We start from the raw sequence: 24064 nt of genomic DNA on the forward strand, positions 1-24064 counted from the left end.
CTGGCTCTCAGTACATCAAAAACAAACTGCCGTACTAGGAACCTGTTATGGTTTTGTGCCTACTGACTATAGTCCAGTCAGAGCCCTCAGGTCACCTGGGAGACATCTTCTAACCTGAGAGGTGACTGTCTTTATATGTGACTTATACAATGCATGTGTGTGTGTTTGAGTTTGTTTCATCTTGTGTGGCTTCTTTTTTTTTGTGACGTGACCTGAGTTTCCGTAATGAATTGTGCTTAGTACACGTGACATTGGTCTGTCTGTCTGATGCCACTCTGTTGCTCTTCTTGAGGTTTATTATGTGCTGTTATATCCTATAATATAGTCTCAGTTAATCTACTACTGTCAATTTGTACATACAGATATTTATTAATGTATTTTATATAATACATTTCTAAGTAACAACAGAAATTGCATTATGTTGAGGGTTGTGTCTTGGCCAATAAAATCAATTAATCACAGCTTACAACTCACATCAATTTATTGTGCAATTTGTTATTTTTTAACACAGCTGGGATTTTAATTTATTTTAAGTTATGTAGCACTTTTGTTTGTATGCAGTTTCTCTTTTTTACTCTGTAACATAATATCTGAATACTATGTGGTTATATGTAGCCTTTATCACAAACATACTGTAATTATAACATGTTGAGTGCAATTAGCTCAGCCCATGCAATGTCAGCAAAACATAACATGTCAATGTGCATATGATGCACCTGCCAATCAAAGAAAGTTAATGAAGATTGTTCTTACAAGTAAATTGACGAATATTTTAAAGTGATATTAGTTATTATGGTATTAGTTATGATAATGTGATGTTGCACTATGTGGTCTCTCAGTTGGTAGGGCAGTTGGCAGTTGGCTACGAACCCCAGGGTTGGTGGTTCGCTTCCCGGCTCCCCCAATTCCTAGCCACATGACAATATGTCCCTGCACAAGACACTGAACCCCGAACCCTTGGCACCTCAAAAGGGGCAGCCAGTCCACAAAGAATTTTCCCTAAGGTAATAAATTTTTTAATAAAAGTATTAATTATTATTATTATTATACTTAACTGCCTACTCTAACTGATAGTAACCTATCATCATGCTGAGTGTGAATGCTCATAATAGCATTTCTATTTGTGTGTGGAAATTGTGGTTAGACTGTGCATGTAAAAACTCACAACCGTATTGTTCCGCTTTTTTTTTTTTTCGTCTTTGCTGTCTGTTTCACTCTGCACGTCTTGCAGACATCCATTGAACAGACAGATATGTAGTCACACACAGCCGTGTGCAATATTATTTAATTATTAATTGGATTATCAATTTAAAAAAAGACAACTAAATCATAAAAGCATTGAATGTACAAACAGCTACAAATATGCTAAAAGCTGACTACAAACACATACAAACTAATATAAAGTGATGAAAAATAACTACAAATGTGCAAATTGAACACATACAAACAAAATACTCATATAGATGCAGTAAAATCTGTAGAAAGAGGTGCAAAATGACAACAAAGGGATACAAACTGGAAACAAACAATCATAATGGGCTGATTAGAAGAGACGGCATCCATCCCACTTTAGATGGTGCGTCTCAACTCTCTAGGTATATGACAGAGTTTATTAGACGACCTAAACCCTGACATGTCAGAGTGGAGCCCAGGACGCAGAGACGCAGTCTTACACACCTCTCTGCAGCTTCCTTACAGCCGTCACCCCCAAAAACTACCATAACCCCATAGAGACAGTGTCTGCTCCCAGAGTACCTAAATTATTTATATCTAAAACTAACACTAACAAGAGGAGTTATTCATAAAAACCTAATAAAAATAAAGACGACTCCTCTCTTAGAACAAAATAACAAGACAACAATCAAATGTGGACTGTTAAAAATCAGATCTCTCTCGTCTAAATCCCTGTTAGTGAATGATTTGATAATAGACTTATTTTGTCTTACTGAAACCTGGCTGCAGCAGGATGAATATGTCTCTCTGCATGAGTCAACCCCCTCAAGTCATGTTAATTATCATGTTCCTTGAAGCACAAGTCGGGGTGGAGGAGTAGCAGCAATCTCCCACTCAAGTTTGTTAATCAACCCCAGACTTAAACATAGTTTTAATTTATTTGAGAGCCTCACTCTTAGTCTCTCTGAACCAGTCCTGTTTGTTATTGTGTACCGTCCTCCTGTCCCTTACTCCGAGTTTTTAACTGAATTCTCAGAGTTTCTATCTGATTTAGTTCTAAGTGCAGATAAAGTCATTATAGTGGGTGACTTTAATATCCACGTAGATGTTGATGATAACTGCCTCAACACTGCATTTAATTCTCTATTAGACTCCATTGGTTTTACCCAAAATGTAAATAAACCCACTCACTGTTTTAACCACACCCTTGATCTTATTCTGACATACGGTGTGGAAGTTGATCAGTTAATAGTTTTTCCCCAAAACCCTCTTTTATCTGACCATTTTTTAGTTACATTTGAATTTACAGTACCAGACTTTACTAAACCTATAGATAAGATTCACTTCAGTAGATGTTTATGTGAAAATGCTGTTGACAAATTTAAGGAACTGATTCCATCTTTTATTTCAGAGCCATGTACCAACACAGAGGAAGGCAGTTATTTCAATGTTACTCCAGCACAAGTGGACTATCTTGTTAATAGTACTGGTGCTTCACTTGGAACAATACTTGATACTGTTGCTCCTCTGAAAAAGAAACTAGTGAGTCAGAGGAAGTTAACTCCATGGTACAATTCACAAATCTGTAGCTTAAAGCAGAAATCACGTAAGTTGGAAAGGAGGTGGCGTTCCACCAATTTAGATGAATATTGCCTAGCCTGGAAAGATAGTTTAATAATATATAAAAAAGCCCTGCGTAAAGCTAGAACTTCATATTACTCCTCATTAATAGAGGCAAATAAGAACAACCCCAGGTTTCTTTTCAGCACTGTAGCCAGGCTGACAAAGAGTCATAGCTCTGTTGAGCCTAGTATTCCCTCAACTCTCAGCAGCAATGACTTCATTAATTTCTTTACAAATAAAATCATAACTATTAGAGAAAAAATTGATCAGATCATCCCTGCATATAGCATGGATTGTACAACAACTCTAGATCCACGCTCGTACTTAGACTGCTTCCTCCCCGTAGATCATTCTGAATTAATTTCAGTAATTAATTCCTCTAAACCATCAACATGTCTCTTAGATCCCATCCCGACTTGACTCCTCAAGGATGTCTTACCTTTGATCAGCATGTCCATATTAGATCAGATCAATCTATCTTTACAAATAGGCTACGTACCACAGGCTTTTAAGGTAGCTGTAGTCAAGCCCCTGCTCAAAAAGCCTACTCTGGACTCAGGGGTCTTAGCGAATTATAGACCAATATCCAATCTGCCCTTTATCTCTAAAATCCTTGAAAAGATAGTTTCTAAGCAATTGTACGACCACCTGTGCAGCAATAACTTGTATGAAGATTTCCAGTCAGGATTTAGAGTACATCATAGTACAGAAACAGCACTGGTAAAGGTTACTAATGATCTTCTATTGGCATCAGAAAATGGACTACTCTCTATACTCGTCATGTTAGATCTTAGTGCTGCATTAGACACTATAGATCACAACATTTTATTACACAGACTGGAACATGTCATTGGAATCAAAGGAACAGCACTAGAGTGGTTTAAATCGTATCTATCGGATAGATTTCAGTTTGTACGCGTTAATGATGAGTCTTCCATGCACAGCAAAGTCAGCTATGGAGTTCCACAGGGATCTGTGCTTGGACCGATTCTTTTCACTTTATATATGTCCCCTTTAGGCAATATTATTAGGAAACACTATATAAATTTCCATTGTTATGCAGATGATACCCAGCTATATTTATCTATGAAACCAGGAGAAACTAATCAATTAGTCAAACTTCAAGAATGCTTAAAAGACATAAAGTCCTGGATGTCCTCCAATTTCCTTCTCCTAAATCCAGACAAGACAGAGGTTATACTGTTTGGGCCTAAAAATCTCAGAGAAACTATGTCTAAACACATTCTCAGCATTGATGACTTAGTTCTGGCCTCAAGTAATACTGTAAGAAATCTCAGAGTTATCTTTGATAAGGATATCTCCTTCACTTCAAACATCAAAGAAATCTCTAGAACTGCCTTTTTTCACCTGAGAAACATTGTTAAAATTAGGAGCATCCTGTCCCAAAGTGATGCTGAAAAACTAGTCCATGCATTTGTTACTTCCAGACTGGACTATTGTAATTCCTTATTAATGGGATGTCCCAATAACTCATTAAAGAGCCTCCAGTTAATCCAAAATGCTGCAGCCAGAGTTCTGACTGGAATTAGCAAGAGAGATCATATTACTCCAACGTTAGCTTCTCTCCATTGGCTCCCTGTAAAATCCAGAATTGAATTTAAAATTCTTCTCCTCACTTATAAATCCCTTAATAATCAGGCTCCATCTTATCTTAAAGACCTCATAGTTCCTTATCTTCCAAGCAGAACTCTCCGTTCTCAGACTGCAGGTTTACTTGTGGTTCCTAGAGTTTCCAAATGTAGAATGGGAGGCAGAGCCTTTAGCTATCAAGCCCCTCTCCTGTGGAACCAGCTCCCAGTTCAGGTTCGGGAGGCAGACACCCTCTCCACATTTAAGACTAGACTTAAAACTTTCCTTTTTTATAAAGCTTATAGTTAGAGATGGATCAGGTGACTCTGAACCATCTCTTAGTTATGCTGATATAGCTTAGTCTGCTGGGGGACCTCTCCTCTCTCCTTTCTCCTGTATCAATGCAAATGCCACCATTGCATGTCATTAACTTTGTGTCTTCTCTCTCCTGTAGTTGTGTTTCCTCCTCTCTGTCTCCCTCTCTCTGTACTTTTCTGCAGGTATCCTCAGCCTGGAGCTGTACATCTCCAGAATCCAGTTCATCTGCCCAATGTTCCTGATGCTTGTTGTTGTCTTTATTGCCTGCTGTTCTTTTCTCTCTTCTCTTTCCACTCACCCCAACCGGTCCAGGCAGATGGCCGCCCACTATGAGGCTGGTTCTGCTGGAGGTTTCTTCCTCTAAAGGGAGTTTTTCCTCTCCACTGTTGCCTAAAGCTTGCTCAAATGGGATTGTTGGGTTTTCTCTATAATTTTTTGTATACATATTTTCTGTAAGGTCTTAAACCTTACACTGTAAAGTGCCTTGAGATAACTTCTGTTGTAAATTGGCGCTATACAAATAAAATTGAATTGAATTGAATTGAATTAAATAATGAGATGTATGACAAACACAAAGACAGACAAAATAAAAAATAGCACAATGGGTTCTTTAACAGAATAAAGTTCAAAATCTAATGAGAACCTGGTTTAATCAAAATAATTGCAATCAAAATGGGAACTGTAGTTCAGATTAGTCTACTTACATAGACTAAATATAGGAGTGAATGTGGATCAATATAATTTGGCATGTGACATGTGCAAATGATCGCAATGAGTCATGCATTATCAATGTAAGGAACATCTGACATTTAATCCTACAGTGATTTCCATTTGAGAGTAACTGAGAACCAGTAGCTCACACCATGGGTCAAAAACATGAGGTGTTGCTGTACTGCTCACAGTGTAAAGCAGATAAACAGAAATAATTCAGCCACAAAGCAACAGCACCGACGTCAATGCAAAAAATAAAATGAAGTAAAAGCCCGATGATTAATAGAACAACCATCCTATGGTGTGTGAGGGTCTATTTAGAGACAGCAGTGCTCTGACGTAAAAAATAAGTCAGAATAATTAACATAGTTCATCCAGAAGTGGCCATTAATATCTGGACCAATTTACATAGCAACCAATCCAACCAATTGTTCGATCACAACTTGTTGTTTGCAGCAGAGACAAAGTCAAGGGATCAACAAAGTCTGTAGGATTCATCCTCTGGGGAACATGAATGTCATAAAAAAATGTCATAATTCTACAAAAACCTATAATACAAGTAGACAACTTAACTTACAACATAAATAAAAGTCTGTATCCCTCATTCATATTATCTGAGGTTGATTCACTCTGTGAGCTTGTTGTCCTTTTTAATGCACCATAGTTCCAACTTTGTACCCCAAGAATGTCTATGACACAGTCTTCATGTGTTTCACTCTGACGTCACAGTCAGAGTTAGTCAGGGAGGACTTCGACATATTCAGATTCAGGGAGATCTAAAGTAAAACACAGAAAAGATTTTATACACCACAAATCCAAGTAGAACATAGAAAGATCAGTACAAGTATATGACGTACTCTCATAGTCATGGTCTTCATCTGCAGGTAAAGGCACCTCCATCAATTTTGAACTTTTCTCACGGGGCATCTCAGGTGGTTTTGAGGGCTGAATTAACAGGGCCGTCTTCTTTTTGACTGAGTGGCGCAGGTGCATGGCCAGCCCCTGGTTCTTTCTCTTGTAATGATGAATCAAATCGTCCAAAGTCTTAAAAAACGTCTCCTCTAGACCTCCTGCTGTCTGAAGGAAAAACAGTGACAGACAGTAAGCAGAAGGAAAAACATGAGTTCACAGTTTGCCTAATGGCAATTAGCTTGTTAATAACAGAGTTGTGGGGAGCTGTTTTGAGATTTAAAAGATAAAGCTAAGTGTGTTTAACTGTTTGAACGTATCTCATGCCTTGAGTGGAGTGGAAAAATGTCTCATATGTTTTTGTCCCCCAGAACACAGCCTATAAGGTCGCACATGTGGTACAATTTGTGGTTTGGTCTAAACTAGCGTCAGAGGAGTTTCCGGTTTTAGAGGGTGTTATGGGGTGGTAACAGCTCAGTTTCCATTTGAGGAGTAAAATGTTTCTTTAAAGGTGCTCAGGCTATTTTTATGCCTGGTACCTGTTTAATAAATTTAATATGAGGTGAGGGTTCAACACTTAGAGATATTGTTAACAAAGTAAAATATATGTTGGATTGAAAGTAACTGCTGTACTTCTCACTTAACCGCATTTTAATGTGTTGCGATGTGGGGCAAAACATATACAGCTAATATAAACAGCACATATAGAAAATATGGGGAGACATAACCTCCCTCACTTTTTGTGCTCTGACTGTGCTGTTCTAGCCGTCTACTTCTCTAAAATGTCTGTTGTCTTAAGATCTTTTCAGACATGCACAGGAACTTATTCATTACAATAATGAAATATTCGATTACCCAGAGGAGGTGTATGAGAACACAAATGTCTAAGCAGCTTGGGCCAGACATTGAAGGCTTTTACATTTTTCACATAGAGTATGAACTCTGGACACTGAGTTACCCACACATGTTGCACACAACAGGTGATGGTCTGTCAGATGTGTTAAATGTCTGGAAAATGTTGGTTTGATTTAAGCAAGGGTGATGCAGGGGAAAAGCCTGCAGGAGAAATGATCTGTCACGTGATGGAAACCACTGTCTTGTTTACAGCACATGGAGGCAGCACGCTTTGCATTAAAGACACAATGTCAACACACCTACTTCCTCACTGTGAATCTGGATAATTAGCTGCTCTATTAATACACATGCTCAGTTGGACATGTGTGAAGCTTGTGTAATGTCTGGATGTTTTTCTCACATGGCCTCTGGGTCATGTCCAAATAAGTTTGGTGTTTCAATGCATGCATTTTTGCAGATGCCTGGAACAAAGTCTGTGCAATGATGCAACATCTCCATATACAGCTATACAGATGACAGTCTAATTTATGTGTCAGTTTATCTTGACAGTGTTAAGTGATGGGTTTTTTTTTAGATCTACTGTAATTTAGATAGCACTGTTGAAAGTCAAGTACATCCTGCAGTTTTACCAGAAACTGAAATGTTATTTTTGGGATTTTTATTATCAAAGGTACTGCTGTCTACAGTACCTTTGATCATCTTCTCATAATTTATATTTAGGCTCATTTTGTAAGTGGTGGTGCCTGGGAATGTAGCATGACATGACACAAAAAGTACAATAGAAATATCACAGTGTTTTCTTACAGCACATGAAATATGGAGTTAATAAGCAAAGCATTAACTCCATATCCACGGTAACTCAATCCACCTTTTATCACCTTCAAAAATATAATTTAAGCGTTTGATGATGACCTAGACGTTGAAGTCCTTCCAGTAACTGTTTGCTAGTTTCTGTATTGATTTTTAAATTTTAACTTTCTACTTTCTACTCTCTAACTTTAAATTTCTAACTTTTTAAAGCATTTCTTTCTCTTGCAAGGTAGCTCATGTTGAGATGACATGTTTCCAGTGCATGAACAAGGACATCCTGTCTGGTGTACTTGTTCCCAAGTGCATTTTAGTGCAATTTATTTTTAGCGTATTTGTGTTTGAAAATAAATCTACGTTGTAAAATGTTGAAAAAAACTTTCTAATCAAACAATGAGGAAACAGAACCAAATCTCAAGTGTCAGGGTTAAATATGTGCTGCTGTATATTAAGTATTTTTACATCACTATTTAATTTATCCATGTGTTGTCTTCAAACTACACTCAAGTTCATGTTTAGGAAAGGAGTTTGCAGAAAATAACATGTAACAGTTAATACAACAAATAAAATCTGAAAAATCAAATTAATCACGCTGCAATTAAGGAATATGAAATTCGGAAATCCTGGTTATGGCCCTGGATGCTTGTGTGTGTGTGTGTGTGTGTGTGTGTTTACCAGGAGAGTGTACTGTCCATTGTGTGTTTGAAGCAGTCTGTAGGTATACACCACCTTCTTTTTACTGCAAAGATCAAAAAAACACAAGCTGCTTGTAAAACAATGTCTTTAAAAATCAATCGTAAATTATATTGCAAGAGGAATTTCAGCAGTAGTCATCTGCAGGGAAACTATTTTGGTGTTTTATGCATATTTGTAATTGCTTCTGATTTTTGAGCGTCTGCTACAAAATGACTGAAGGGAAGTGGGTGCTGTTGTAAAATTTAGCAACTAAACACACCCCCGCACTAAAGGTTTGCCCATGCTGAGATTAAAGAGATAAACACCTCACGTAAATGTACAAACTTGAATTTGGGCATCATCTCTGCTGCTACAGTTTTCTACTAAAAAACAACAATTAAATGTGAACTATAATGCTCCTTCCCTATGTCTACTGACCACGTTTAAATTATTTAAGATTAATTAGTATATGTACTTCAAAACAAGTAAATGTACTTTCTACCACAGGTATTTAGTAAAAGCCTTTGTAAACACATACAAAAATTTATAAATGTTTATGTCATTACTACAAACCTTCCCAAAAAAACTGTGGCGCATTTTGCACTAGTTTATGTAAGTGTGTATCGTCAAAAACATATCGTCAAAAACATATTAAACACATACATGTAGTACAGACATGAAATACACACCCCAGCATCACTGACTAAACATAAAACAATGGTTGTTGTGGACAGTACAGGTAGATCACCTTTTTTGTGCAGTTTAGAGTGAGACATCATGTCAGCATATTTCAATATCAAACTGTGTACCTGCTACACAAAATGTGAACAGATTGGCCGGTCAGTTGAAGGTAGTTTCACGCTTCACAGCCCAGTTTAATGGTTATTACACAGGAACTACCATGTTTTCAGGTAATTACGCTTATGTTTGGTTAACTCAGTTTTATCCCTGTGTTTTTTGCCTCCTATTAACAAGCTTTAGACATTCATATTTTGAATTAACACTATAACCTTGTTACCTTAACATATTACTCAAATATTATCCCATTACTACTAATAGTCTTACTAATACTTCTTATATAAGCTCTTAGATAAGTCACTGCATAAGAAACTTGTTTTATTAACATCAATGGACACTGGACAGAGACATATGAGATCATATTGGAAATCTGTGTAGTTTTTATTGTCTTGTGGTCTTTAGCAAATTCTGTATCTATGATAAAGTTGGTTTTCTATCTCTCAGAGAGGAAACTTTGATTCATTGATCAATGTAATGGATTGTGCTTCGGATAAAACTGATCACGTTTCCACAATGTGTGACAGAGGTATACACCTCCCCCTTAGAAACATTTGGTTCAGCCCCCCGTCGCTAAAAACAACTACACATCTGACACTTACATTTCCTGCTGACACAGTGTTATTATTATTTTGCATTGCTCTAATGGAAACTAGTTTGAATTTGAATTTATAATTGTATAATATAATTGAGCGATCCTCTTCTCTGACTTTCTTAGTTTCCAGGTTTACATGAATATTATTTCCTCATCACAAAATAATGCAGAATTATTGTTACACGGTAATGAGCAAATGTCTTCGCAAAATGCATTTGAATCGTATCAAATCAGTTTTACAAACAAAGTCATGCAGACAACATCTAGTAATACTAGTTATGTTGGTCAGAGTACCATTAGCTCTTATGGCAGCTGTAAAATAATAAAAGCTTTAAAAGAGAAAGTCTTCCACATCAAGTCTGACCCTGGATCGTAAGATAAACAATATACTCACTAGACACACAGGCACATGGCTCCCTGGATCGTCTCACTGTCCCGAATCAAGTAAGCTCCATCCTTGTTTTTTTTTCCTAGCAGCTCCTCACACTCTGCCCTGGTGAGGGCACCGTGGTAGCACGCCGGCAGAGCTTCTGCCATACTCAATTGCAACAGACAGTCATCCACCTTCTGCTTTCTCACAGCTTCATTTCTAAGAACTCCCTAAGAGCTTCCCTTGAGAATTTCTAAGGGGGCCAGAGGATGTTCCTTGTGTTCTGGTGAGTCTGCAGCAGAGAGGGCAAAATAACAGAGGCAACCAGAGAGAGGTCAGTGCTCAATGCGCGGAGCTGCTCAACTGAATGTATGTGAGGAAACAGACAAAGCACAAAACCACTGCTTCACAGGAAATGTGTGTGTGTGTGTGTGTGTGTGTGTGTGTGTGTGTGTGTGTGTGTGTGTGTGTGTGTGTGTGTGTGTGTGTGTGTGTGAAAGACAGAAAAGGTAAGTGAAACATTGTCTATAAATATCAGCATTGATAAGAACAAAAATATTCTTTGTATCATATTAAAATGTTTAATGACTTTGCTTCCCCAATTCATACAACAAGCTTTAATGTGTGCAGTGTAACATGAACGCACAGGCAACGCCCCAAATAGCAAATGAAAACCTGAAGTTCTTCAGTGTCTTCTTGGTGGAAATCTTAAAAAGTTCAAAAAGCTGAAATATTTAGATTGAATTCAGAGATCTCAGTCGTCCTGTGTCTGCCATCATCTCCCAGGTCAATTACCTTGAGTGAAGTTAGCTAAGACTAATTTTTCTACATGTAATGCAATTTTGATAAGATTGAATAATCTTAGTAACAGTTTGTAAGGATCCACATTATTGTGGATTTCAAAAGAAATGAGATATGAGCACTTTTAATTTCATAAACCAAGTGGGTTAATCCATTTGGAGAGAAATGGTACATAACACACTACATAGACACTACAAGAAAGAGCAGAACGTATAACAGAGCTAACGTGCATTTTTATGGTTCTTAATGGAGGGGATGATGCTTAGTATGTTGGATGATACATTTGCAGCTAAAGAATTTCTTATAAAAACAGTATGGCGTTTCAGATACTGGTACTTTCTCTATAGAAGTAAGCTGCAGCTGCACTGTCAAGTCTAACTTCAACAGGGAATAGAGACAGACTTTTGTGCAATGTTGATGACATTAACACAATGTGCACACACTGTTCTTCATTGTATCCGAGTTTCCCGTCTGTCTCTTATGCCACTTCTGTCAGATATTTAGCAAAGGTTGCTCTCACAAGCTTTGCTAGGAGGAGGCTCTCAGTAGTGAAATCTGAGCAGCACTAAGAACGACTCCTAGTGGTAACATGGGACAGTCTGTCAATGCAGCTGCATCTGAAACCAAGGGAACCAGCTGCAGTGTGGTAAATGGTGAGGACAGATGAAAACAGACAGATCTCCCTGGTCAGTAGTATTAAATTATTTGTTTAGTGAAGTGACTTTTGTATTTAAAGTACATTTTAGAGCATGCATTTAGTACTTAAACTCAAAAAGTAAAGAATTGAAAGTGGTAAATTGAATTTGTGTACTTCTGCCAACACTGGAAAACATTAAAAACTATTAAAACAAAATATCAACTGACCAATAAATCACCAGTAAATGGTCCAAAATGACAAATTAAAGCAAGTAAACTTGCTCTCCTGCCCCCTCTCTGAGGCCCTTGTATTAAGAGACACATCACCGATTACACCTGCACACATCTATGTAATACCTAGGTGTCCAGCAGACCACCTTTCATCCTGATGTCATTTCTTCTTTAAGGTCAAAGGCTACATACACAGTTATTGCATCAGTCTCTTTCTTCTCTATAAACGCTCAAGTTTAAGATTTCAGACAGAAATGGAAGTTAGTTTATTTTGTTTCAGTGGCACTCCAACCTAACACAAACCTGTTTATCTCCAAGCTGATTTTATTTATTTGTTGTTTAAGGTGTGCTCTCACCAGAAAAACCACCATGTCACAAGTTCTGTTGGCAAGTGGTTTGAGTGATGGGGTCTGTCTTTGTGGCCATTTACACTTGTATTTCACACTGTCTACTTGTGATCCTACTACCAGGTGTAAACAGAGTTTGAGTCACCTGCACATCTCTTCCTGTACGTCACCTGACCCTGTTCTGTCAACCTATCACTTTACCCTCGTTCCTCACCAAAACATTCAGCTCTAACTTTCCATCTTTATCTGTTTCCACCTGTAGTTTATTCCCTGGTTTTGTGACTGCATATCTTCTGTCCTTGGATTGTTTGCCTGGCTGTAACCAACCTCTTTATGGACTCGTGTTGTCTCCTCGTGGTATCCCTGTCTGCCCAGACCTTAAGTGAGCCTGTTTGCCGTTAATGAAACTGTTTTAATTGCATTAACCAACGTGCGTGTCTGTGTCCTAACTGTGGTGAACGTGAGGGATGAAGCTAAATCAGAAATAGTGGTGAGAAGACAAATGGAGACAGGTAGACGGAGCTGGATGTCTTTTTTGTTTATTCTCGGTTTATAGAATTTCCAGTTTGATAATATGCTGTAGTAATTCATTCAATAAATTAGTCTAGCTATACAGTTTTGTCTATTTTGTGTTGTATAGCTGCAAAACCCAGATACCACCATCTTCTGGTCACCCATCTTCCACTTCGTAAAATTTTAATTAATATATAAATTAATAGTAATTTCATCTGCAACATCTTTAACCTTTGTTAAACTTTGCTATTTGCCAAGTCAGGTGACTAATGAGAGGGCGTGGCCTCCAAAGGTAAGCTCTTTAACCAACCAGGACACTGTGACCTTATACTGACCATTTACCTGCCGAGCACTGGTCAGCCCCAGTGTTCACTGGTGCACATTTTCCTGTTAGTTTTCCTTTTTTCTATTGCTGTAACAAAGCTGGATCGTAGCTAGATTAAATAGATTAGATAATATTTAATAATATGTACTAAGGGCTCATTTGAGGATGGGGCAGTATTCCTTTTTTAAAGACAGCAGAGGTATTATTCTCTCTCTGGTAAAAAGTCTAAATGTTTGGCTTCTCTTTCTGCCCTCCCGGGCTCCTGTTCTGTGTAACATGCACTCTCACATTGCTCTAAACCTCAGCTCAGTTTCACTGCTTTTGAAGTGTTTTCAGAGTCTGCTGCCCGAGCCATGCTCTCTAGATGTTTAATTACATGTGTTTATGTAGAATACAGTGAGTACAGGGCAGGATGGGCTGGGTGCAGTGTGGTCAGAGACTGTAAAGCTATTAATAACCATCACTGGTGTGGCTCCACCATAACCCAATCATACCTCATAAACTAGGACAGCTTGAGTTTAAGGATTATCTACTAGGTTTTATACTTTCATCAGTATATTTATTCCACTGAACTCTGCTTAGTTTCGCATTGTAAATGTAGTTTTAATAGTTTATTTTCAGCCGAGACTATAAAACTCAGTAAGTAAGAGGAAATATTATTGTGTAGAGAAAACATTTTTTGTTTGCTCAAAATCAGTTTTTCTTTGCATAATTATTATATATTACAAAATATTATTGCAGTATAAACAGCAGTAATGAGACATCAGGTAAAGCACTAGAACACATAACAAGGAAACACACAGCATGCAAAGCAATATGTATCCTACAAATGGGAAAGTGTGTACCAAATAAGACAATCCCGAGCCTATTTATTAGGCACTAAATAAAAACATTTAACACAGAAGCACTATGGAAAATGACACCAGTTCACAGGAGAATCCACATCTGCATGTTCATGATATGAATTTCGTCACCACCTCAGTCTGTGACATCACGTGTACGTGTCCAGCCTGCAAATTAGTTCCACAGCGAATTTCGCCAGCTGGCCAATCAGAGCAGGGAGGGTTAGTGAGAGGGGCGCCTTAACAACACAGGATGTTAAACAAGCTACTTGAGCCTCAAGGTCAGAGGAGCTGTTGCATGAAAACACAGTATAACATGTATTGTACTTTTGCTGCTAGGTATGGTTTTTAGCAGTATGCTATCACTTTATTTGTTTGAAATAAAACTACTTAATTTTACTCTTTTCAGAGACCTTTTGTTTCCTTTACTAATTTTCTTACTAGTCATTCTCTTATCATCTCTTTCTCCACCTCTCCATCATTCTAGAAACTGATCTTACCTTGACAGACAGCACCTCTCCTTCCCTCCCTCTCTCACAATAATCCCTCCCTCGTTCAGTCAGTTCCTCCTTCACTCTGCAGTCAGAGCTCCTCTTCTCACAGTTATTCCCTCTACATCTTTGTGGTTGTAGGAAGGATGCTGCCCCAAAGACTCTTGGGTCTGCTCGGACTCCTCTTGCTCTGCAAAGGTAAGAAAAACACAACAACAGTGTTTATTTTTAATATAAATAAGCACGGTAGTAGTTTTTGGTCATTATAATAGCTCATTGTGTTTAAAGTTTGTTCCTTGTCACTGATGTAGGATAAAATCAGATAAAAAAAAGTAACTGTGTTGTAACTGAACACTTACAAATTCACAATATATGTGTCTGCAGAACAGCTTAATAAAGTATATGAAGGAACAGACTGTTTAAAGTCAACCCCCCATCTGCTCTAGTTTAAAATGGAAAAGCTTGTTTCTGTCTGGTGATGTAAACGCAGACGCAGAGTAGGCCACACACCATTACTAATGTGTGTGTGTGTGTGTGTGTGTGTGTGTGTGTGTGTGTGTGTGTGTGTGTGTGTGTGTGTGTGTGTGTGTTTGCGTCTGGACGGGGGCCAGTTCCACTCCTTAACACCATCCTCCTCCTGTGATTGACAGCTGTAATCACCTGTTGTGAGGATGAGGTGTTTTTTATAGCAGCCTGATCCTATTGAGGGCAGTGTCGCACTGTTATGTGCTAATTGTAGAGCGGACATCCCCAACTGCCACAGCCAGATAGCACTGCTAAATGTTAAGTGTGTAGTATTTGTTAAGAGACAGATCACGTCTATGTGATAACAACAAATTACCTACCATCACTTCTGAAAGGCAATAATCAACATGTTTTAACGTAACAGCGACTCTTTTCAAACACCACACGATGCTGATGGTCTGGTTGGTGAATGTTTAGTTTTGGGCAGAACCAGACGGGCTGTTTCCTCCTGAATCCACTCTTTGCATTAGGCTAAGTTAATTAACTCCTGTCTCTTGCGCCGTACTTACTGCACAGACATGAGCCTGGTATCAGAAAAAAGGAAATCCTAGTATTTTGCAAAATGTCAGACTGTTCTTCTTGCAAAGTGTTTTTCAGTGCACATCTTAAACATTACTGTGAATTCCAAGTTTTCCATGAGTAGAGACACCTGAGACAATTAGTCTAAAAAAACCTCAAACAACCAGTGCTGTGACTGTACAGACGTCAGCATAAACTAGCAACAAATGCATCCAACTCATCTGAGACTCCTCTCATTATATTGTCTTCTCATGGGTTTACGTTTAAATGTTTTGTTCATGTTGAAACATTTTCCGTGTTTCTCACGTCTCTGTGCATCTTTACATCTAAACACAACAGCAACAACTAAATAAACACCAAGACAGCTTTTATGACAATAATGGGATTTAATTGTTTATTCTAATAACTGTATTTCTAGAAATATAAATACATTCCTGTTCTTTTTTAAACTTATGTTACCTTTGACCTCTTATTGATATTGTATAGTATATTCATCTAATTGTATAGATGAGTTTCACTGCGGTTAAATGTATTTTCTTATCTGTTAGTGGAAGGGGAACCCTGTAGTCACACAGAACCACAACTTCATTTACTCAGCAACTGTTCTATTAGATGGATTTATTCCCCAGACAATGAATTCAAATTACTTTGGTGATGCCCTGATTTTTGTCCAGATCCAGCATCAGGTTTTTTTTAACAAAGTCCCCTCAGCCTCAGTTGTCTCCTGTGTTCTATGAATCCAGGCCAGGAGGAGAGTGGGTCAGGTGAGTACTGTGATAACTTCACAGACCTCAACCTGTCCCACTGCTTCATTGGTACCAGCCTGTACGTCCGGCTGCTGCTCTACACCCGTTCCAACCTCGACTGTGGCCATGAGCTCAACCACCACCACCTGTCCACCCAGCCGCTCTTCAACCTCACCCAACCCACCGCCTTCGTCATACACGGCTACCGGCCCACCGGAGCACCCCCCATCTGGATCGACCACATAGTCCATCTGCTGGCTGAGCAGGAGGACATGAACATCATCGTGGTGGACTGGAACAGAGGGGCTGCCAACCTCAATTACTTCACCGCTGTGTCCTACACGAGGGAGGCAGCTCACAACCTAACTGGGTTCATCATGACGATGGAGGTGAGATATCTCTCATGTCTGTACTGAGACAAGCTACAACTTTAAAATGACTGATATCAGCATATAAAATACATTCAATTTTTTTCTTACTTATGGTTTTTGGTTTACAATGTTGGCACTATGTTGAAGTACTGGATTTGACACCATAGATGTATATGATGCCCAAGAATTTGCTTCTTTGAATGATTTTCAACCCTTTTTAGTATCACCCTGAATGTAATTTAATACCTTCCTCAATGCTAATAAAACACCACAACAAATGTTTAAACAGCCTCATGCAGCACATGCACCTACATATTCATTTTTGGGTGAGCTGAAAAGAGGGCACATTCAAAGTGTCAAAGATTGAATTGAATGTCATGTGTCTTGTGTCTTGTTCCTCACTTGTAAGTCGCGTTGGATAAATGACTAAATGTAAATGTAAATGTAAATGTAAATGTAAATGTGTCTGCAGGAGGAAGGAGCCTCTCTGAGCTCAGTTCATCTTATTGGAGTCAGTCTGGGAGCTCACCTGGCCGGATTTGTCGGAGCAAACCTGAAGGGAAAGATCGGACGGATCACAGGTGAAACTGTTAACATCCAAAGAAAACAGGAGCACAGTTAAATTTTAGGACACTTTTTATCGCCTTGTTTTATCTCATTTAATATTCTATCTTCACTTGTCCTTGATGTTTGTCCTCTGTTTAAATAGATTTGTGAAGAACTTTATTTTTAACATTTGCTTTGAAATGTGCTACATAAATAAATTGATATTGAAAAGTGATTATCTGCAAACAGGAATAACTAAGCTGCAGAATTTATTTAAAAATTGCAAATGTTATGGATTCTTTCAATTTCAAAACACTTTTTCTTCAATGTACTCATTTCTGTTAATGTTCCTATTTCATGCAGCTAGCAGTTTGTGTGATTTTTAAATTACATTTAGTGTAGCACATTTGTATGAAATGTGCTACATAGAAAACTTTTTTATTATACGGTCAGTGTTAGAGTAAGGTTTTATTTTTGTAGTAATTCATAGAGGCAGTATTCAAATTCTGCCAAATCAGATTAAATGTAACAAAAAGTTCAATTTAAATAGTGTAAATAAATCTCTGTAACAAACTTTATAGCACCCAAAAGAGAAAAACCTACCATTTTAGGTTTAAAAACCTCCCGTGGACCTCTGTCCTCCATCCTACAGGTCTGGACCCAGCAGGGCCAATGTTCACCAGCGCCACACCGGAGGAACGATTGGATCCTTCAGATGCCATGTTTGTGGATGTACTTCACACCGACATGAACTGTGAGTATTTCAAATCAAACAGTCACACAGTGTGTGTTATCCATTATGGCAAGCTGTTTAGGTCCGGAGGCAGCAAAGCAGCCCCAAATCATGATGCTCCCCCCACAGTACAGCATTTGTGATGTATCAACATGGGATCAGTATTAACACTCTGTGTTTTCTACTTGTAGCATTTGGACTGAGGGGGGCTCATGGTCATATTGACTTTTATGCCAATGGTGGCGCTGACCAACCAGGATGTCCTAAAACCATCTTTGCAGGTGACCACACACACAAACAGATAAGAAGAGGAAGATGAATTCACACACACACACTCGTTAACACACACACACACTCATTGCAGTGTCGTCTCTCCCCCCTGCAGGAAAATCTTACTTTGTATGTGACCACCAGCGCTCCGTGTTTCTGTTCTTGTGCTCCCTGAACCGAACCTGCAGCCTCACGGGCTACCCCTGCTCATCCTACAGTGACTTCCTGGACGGTCGGTGTCTGCAGTGTGAGACCTTTAAACCTGCTTCCTGCCCTGTGCTTGGTAGGTGGTGAAATAATTGAACAGTAGTGGTGTCAAGAAGGAAATACAGCAAGGACTACATTTAACCGATATATCACCACATCTTTTCACAGTTCAGTCAAGTGTTAAACAGATTACTCTGTTCAGTTTCTTGTTAACACATTACAGGTGATTTTAGCCAAGTTGTCATGCCTTGCTTATGTCAACTTAAATCTTCTCTGTGTAATAGGTAAACAAAACACACATGTACCAAAAGCTTGGTGAACAACGGACTGACTAACTAGGTTTCCAAATATAGTAATAGAAACACAGTATACAGAAGGAGAGTCGTGAGAAAAAGTAATCTCACTCCTCTCAGGGTCAAACCTCAGTCATATCCGAACACACAGAATGACACATATACTTAATGGAAGTTTAGAGTGTGATTTACACTTTTCAGATTTGTAACAATCTGCAAACAACTGCAGAACTCACTACATTTTTCACTCTGGGTTATTTTTGATTTGTTGTTTTTGTAAATGTTTGAAACCATAACATGAGAGAAATTACAATAACAAGGTAGAATTAATATTGATAACTTAAACTATTACTATAGACCTGTACTTTTGTTATTGAGACTTTCACCATGACTCACGGACGTGTGATCACCTGTATGATCTCACCTGCAGGTTATGATGTCAGCCAGTGGCGTGAGACACTGCTGCAGCTTGGACAGACCAAAGTCTTCTTCAGCACCACAGCCACCCTGCCCTACAGGAGTGAGTCCAACATATTCTTACATTAAATCTCCAAACCCACTTGTTGGCTAAAAGTGCAGCTGCATTTTAAGTTCACAGTGTCAGATTATGCAATTAAGCATATTTTCTCACAGTAGCCATGCTACCAGTGTTTTTGTTTGTCCAAGCTTGAAGATATCTGTCTCTGCTATGTCTGCTTCTAATTTTGAATCATTTATATGTATTTAGTCTATTTATATTTCATAAGTCACACATTTTTTTCCAGTATATAGCAGCAGCTCATAATATGTTCGTACTGTTTCTGAAAAGTAATGTACCATTTCCTTTGGCACTATGTTTTAACTGAGGTAGAGCTGAGCTACAGAGTGGACATGGTGACCTGGAACCAGTATCTCCGCTGGGGCGTCGTCTACATCCGGCTGCACAGTGGCAGAAACTTCACAGAGGCTCGAATAGATCAGTGAGTCTGTCAGTAAAATACAGCAAATAACTGATTCACCTGTTAGAACATACTGCACGCAGACATCTCCAGTGTAGGCCTACAAACCAAAAACACACACATTGGCCTATTGTATTAAGTGTTCTTTTCAATAACGGCTGAAAATGTCTGACTTAAGTCATGTGACTGAGATTAACAGCAATTATGTAATGGCCAAATGTAGAATGTTTTCAGCTTATGTTAAGCTTTTAAGCTTGGGCTAGTTAGTTAAAGACTGGATGCTGCTACTGGAGACTACTGAACACCAAGCTGCCAGTAGTAGCATTGTGTTAATGAGCTTGACATGGGGACGTAGGGCTATGTAGATTGAACAGGTACTAGATGTGAGGGGTTAAAGAATCCTTTAAAGCTCAGACACTGGTCATTTTGTGATATAACATAAATGAGAATAATACAGGGGTAGTGATAGATTTAGATTAACCTGCCACACAATCCAGTGGTTGCAGCCACAACAGCTTAACTTAAGCAGATACAACATCAATATGAGGCTGGCTCAAGCTTTGCCACCTTATGTGATCCAGCAGATTAGTGACAAGTGACCTGATACCCACTTGAATACTGAACTCACCCAACATCATCTTCTCATGATAACATAGAACCAGTCTAATAAGAAACAACACCAGTATCCCCACATCATGTGGTAATTAACTGGTGCTCCCAGTGTAATGGGATAAATAATGATCTTCCATATCTCGTTTTCTAAAGCTCCTCATCCAGATTTCTCATTTTGGTTTCCACCTTAGCCGCCAACTCTTTCAAACACAAATTCTCCTCCTCTTTGCTCCCAGCAAGCTCCTCCGGTTGGAGCAGTACACCTCCACACGACTGCTGGCCCAGTTTGACGAGGACCTGCCCAACATCCAGAAGATCTCCCTGCGCATCAACACTGGTAATGTGATCGGCCCTCGATACAAAATCCGACTGCTGCGGATACGATTCACACCTCTGGAGCGTCCTGAGAGGTCAGTAACTTCTTATATTTAAACATATAGCTAATTTTGATTAAGTTTTCATTTACAAGTAACTGTCAGTGTTCTGTCATTGCACACATATTGGTAAAGTAAAAAGTATGTACTGTACAATGGATACTGTTCAAGTGTGATGTGTCCAATGTGGTGGTTAAATAGGACATCAACAAAAACAATTCTTCTTTTCCAGGTTTTCAACATTTTGCTCCATTTATCTATTTGTACACTTAGAGCTCAAAGCACTGCAGCTTGAGAAAACACATGCAAGTAGGTAAAACACACAAGAAAACAACTTTTCCACCCTGACGACACAGATGCAGCATTAAAATAAACCATCTGCAAGTACAGAAAATATATTTGAATCACATCATCAGAAAATTACATCAATTAGAAAACATGCATGCTCAACGGAATTGACTTCAGTAGCTTAATGAAGCATAGCAACAAGAAGCCAGGTCCATCCCTGTTTAAAGTCCCCTGGAAACATTACAGACAACGGACATGCAGTGCATTTATCTCTAAATGTTAATCGTATATCTTCGTGCTTTGGACTGTTATTCACAACTAATTTAACATTTGATATAGAAATATAATCAATGCAAACCTTGTGGTAACACATGTACTTTCCTGTCCTTCAGGCCTCTCATGTGCCGATTTGACATCATCATGGAGGAAAACATGGAAGTGGCATTTCGCCCTCTGCCCTGTGACTCTCGCCTCTGACAACACTCGTGGATATATGGAAAAATATTTTAACTCACCCCTAACTCTGCTGTGGAGCACACAGACGTCCTCTGGGTGTCACGGGACGTCCCAGGCCAGTGGAGGATCTGACTGGAAATTACATTAATAACATTTACAATAATCTCTGTTCCGTCCCTGCTGGTGCTGATGGGATTTTTGGGAAACTGATTCATGTTAAGGTGTGAGATCTGGAAACACAGCAACAAGATCTGTAACAAGATTATGGAAAAAGCTACTGCTGCGGCTGCTGCAGGACAGACTGAGGCCACAGAGGGATCAGTTTCTTAATGAATTTCTTTGGCTGCATTTTTGATCAGTGTCCATAAAACAATTCACCTGTAACTGGAGGCTTGCTTATCAGAGTCAGGTGTTTCAATCAACGAGAATACAATCAGATGTGAATCTGGGAAGCCCTGTTTCATTTAAAGAAGAGAATGACTTATTTATTAGTGAAACACAGAAGACAGTATTTAGGTAGATATTAGGAGGACGAACATTTACCTGAGCCCAATTATCTGACAGATATCTGTGCAGTACACAGGTAAACATGTTCATTGGTGTCCTGCTCCTTTCAGAAACAGAATTTTACCAGAATAGAAACCGTAACACTGAGAAACAATGAAATATTAAATGCTGACACACTGGTTCTTCACAGGAGAAGAGATTTACTTAAAGTCTTTATTCATTGAGAAACGCTGCTTGTTTCTTCTGATTAAAGGCTTTTACCATTAGGTCTGTTGCTGAACTAAGACTCAATCAGTTTCAGTGCGGAAACAGAGAAGAATAAAAATGCATTCTCTTTTCTGTGTGCCTTTTATAGCAGCAGTTCCTGCCCTTTTCAGTTTTACAACCCTCAAACCGCCAAACCTCCTGCTGCTGCAGATGTACTGTAAATATCTCTGGCTATAAATACACTCACTAGTTTTTAAAAAAGCCAGTTTCAAGATAGAGTGATGCTGCTGTGAAGTGTGTCCACACTAATACACAACTAGCCATAAGCTTCTGTACTAAAATTGTTTGTATTAACATTTGATTATATAAACTGTGACATTATTAATTTAAAACCACAGAGGGTGGTTTTCACAGAAAGGATTATAGAGATGGTCAGTCAGGGGACTTTTCAGTTCTCCAGAGGGATGATCAACATTTTATTTTAATCAAACAGTTTCGAGACTTTGGAGTCAGTAAAGTAAGATGTTGTGACTGTTGGCACAGCTGAGCAGCTAAATCTAAAATATGTAACATGCATCTAAAATCTAAAATTGTGTGCTGTAGATTCAGCATTGAATGGATAAAATCAGTATTTCAGTATTTTAATGCAAAATTTTAAAAACAATATAATTTACAAATTTTGTAACATAAATATTAATACATTTTTCAACATTTCCATAGAAAAATGTAGTATATACATAGTGTAGAGAGAACACAAATCAACCATACAGGAAAATGCGACTTGGAATGCTGAAATCCCAATTAGTAGGCTATTAATAAGTATCAGTATATTTCATTAAATTATATTAAACTATGAATGTATTTATTCTCATTATACAAAAAAAAAACGTGCTTGCATGAATTACTTACTGAACTTATAGGGGTAACATTGGTAATTACCATTCTAACACTGTGGGAGACAGATATCAGTACAGTATACGGGTTGACCTGTATATATATATATATATATATATATATATATATATATATATATATATATATATATATATATATATATATATATTTATATATATATATATATATATATATATATATATATATATATATTTTTTTTTTTTTTTTTTTTTTTTTTTAAGGGTAATGTATTAAGCTAAATATGAAATGAAATTAAAGTTTTTTGGGTGCATATTTGTGGGCATGTTTAGGTAATAAAATCATTTATGAGCATTATTTAGACCACATCCAGAATTTTAAATTTCACAATTCGTAGGTACTCTAGGAACATAATCCCTGTGAATCAAAAGGGGTCAAAACTACAAATAAAAAGTGTCACATTGTCATTATTGAGTGTAAACTGATGCTATTTTATCCATTTAAAAAAAATCTACAACATATTGTTACTTGTGAAAAATGTGTCAGTGTTGAAAACCTTTTTTATTACATATTTTCACCCATAAATAAATATCTATTTCAAATTACATTTGACTGGAAACTTTTTTCTGAACAGCTTCATACAGAGATTAGATAAATACAGATTCATCTTTAACTTAACTTATTCTGTAAACTGTCATGAAAGCTGAACTCCACTGTTTTTGCTGTGCACAGCAGAAAAAACTGTTTCCTTGTGATGTGGTCAGTGACTGAGCAGGGGTGTTGTTAGTTCCTTGTCGAAGCATGAACAACTGTACTAAAATTAGTTTGCCTAAAAAAAAAACTGACTTGTTTCAATTAAGTCTTTAACTTAACTTTAACTTCTTTTTGCTTACAAGTTGCAGTTTAACAGAAACAGATCTTATTGTTTTCTTCAACTATTACTATAACTTTTCTGAGGCTTTCAGTCACATTCTCTCTTTCACCAGCCCAGG

General features: G+C 38.0%; 2 protein-coding genes across 2 annotated transcripts; one reads left to right on the forward strand and one right to left on the reverse strand.

Moving 5' to 3' along the window:
- Positions 1-5278: 5278 nt before the first annotated feature.
- si:ch73-264p11.1 (uncharacterized protein LOC100000923 homolog) lies at positions 5279-10773 on the reverse strand. Its single transcript, XM_026361311.1, has 4 exons — positions 10446-10773; positions 8662-8725; positions 6273-6492; positions 5279-6191 (listed from the first exon to the last, which is right to left on the reverse strand). Exons 1-4 carry the CDS (start codon positions 10586-10588, stop codon positions 6151-6153), a joined length of 468 nt encoding a protein of 155 aa, XP_026217096.1. The 5' UTR covers positions 10589-10773; the 3' UTR covers positions 5279-6150.
- A 3864-nt stretch (positions 10774-14637) lies between these two features.
- On the forward strand, positions 14638-21631 carry lipib (lipase, member Ib). Its single transcript, XM_026363624.1, has 10 exons — positions 14638-14805; positions 16395-16786; positions 17241-17349; positions 17967-18068; positions 18239-18328; positions 18433-18600; positions 19248-19337; positions 19668-19776; positions 20604-20777; positions 21422-21631. Exons 1-10 carry the CDS (start codon positions 14754-14756, stop codon positions 21504-21506), a joined length of 1371 nt encoding a protein of 456 aa, XP_026219409.1. The 5' UTR covers positions 14638-14753; the 3' UTR covers positions 21507-21631.
- The last annotated feature ends 2433 nt before the right edge of the window (positions 21632-24064 follow it).

The sequence above is a fragment of the Anabas testudineus genome, chromosome 2 (assembly GCF_900324465.2).
Source record: "Anabas testudineus chromosome 2, fAnaTes1.2, whole genome shotgun sequence".
NCBI classification, from domain to species: Eukaryota; Metazoa; Chordata; class Actinopteri; order Anabantiformes; family Anabantidae; genus Anabas; species Anabas testudineus.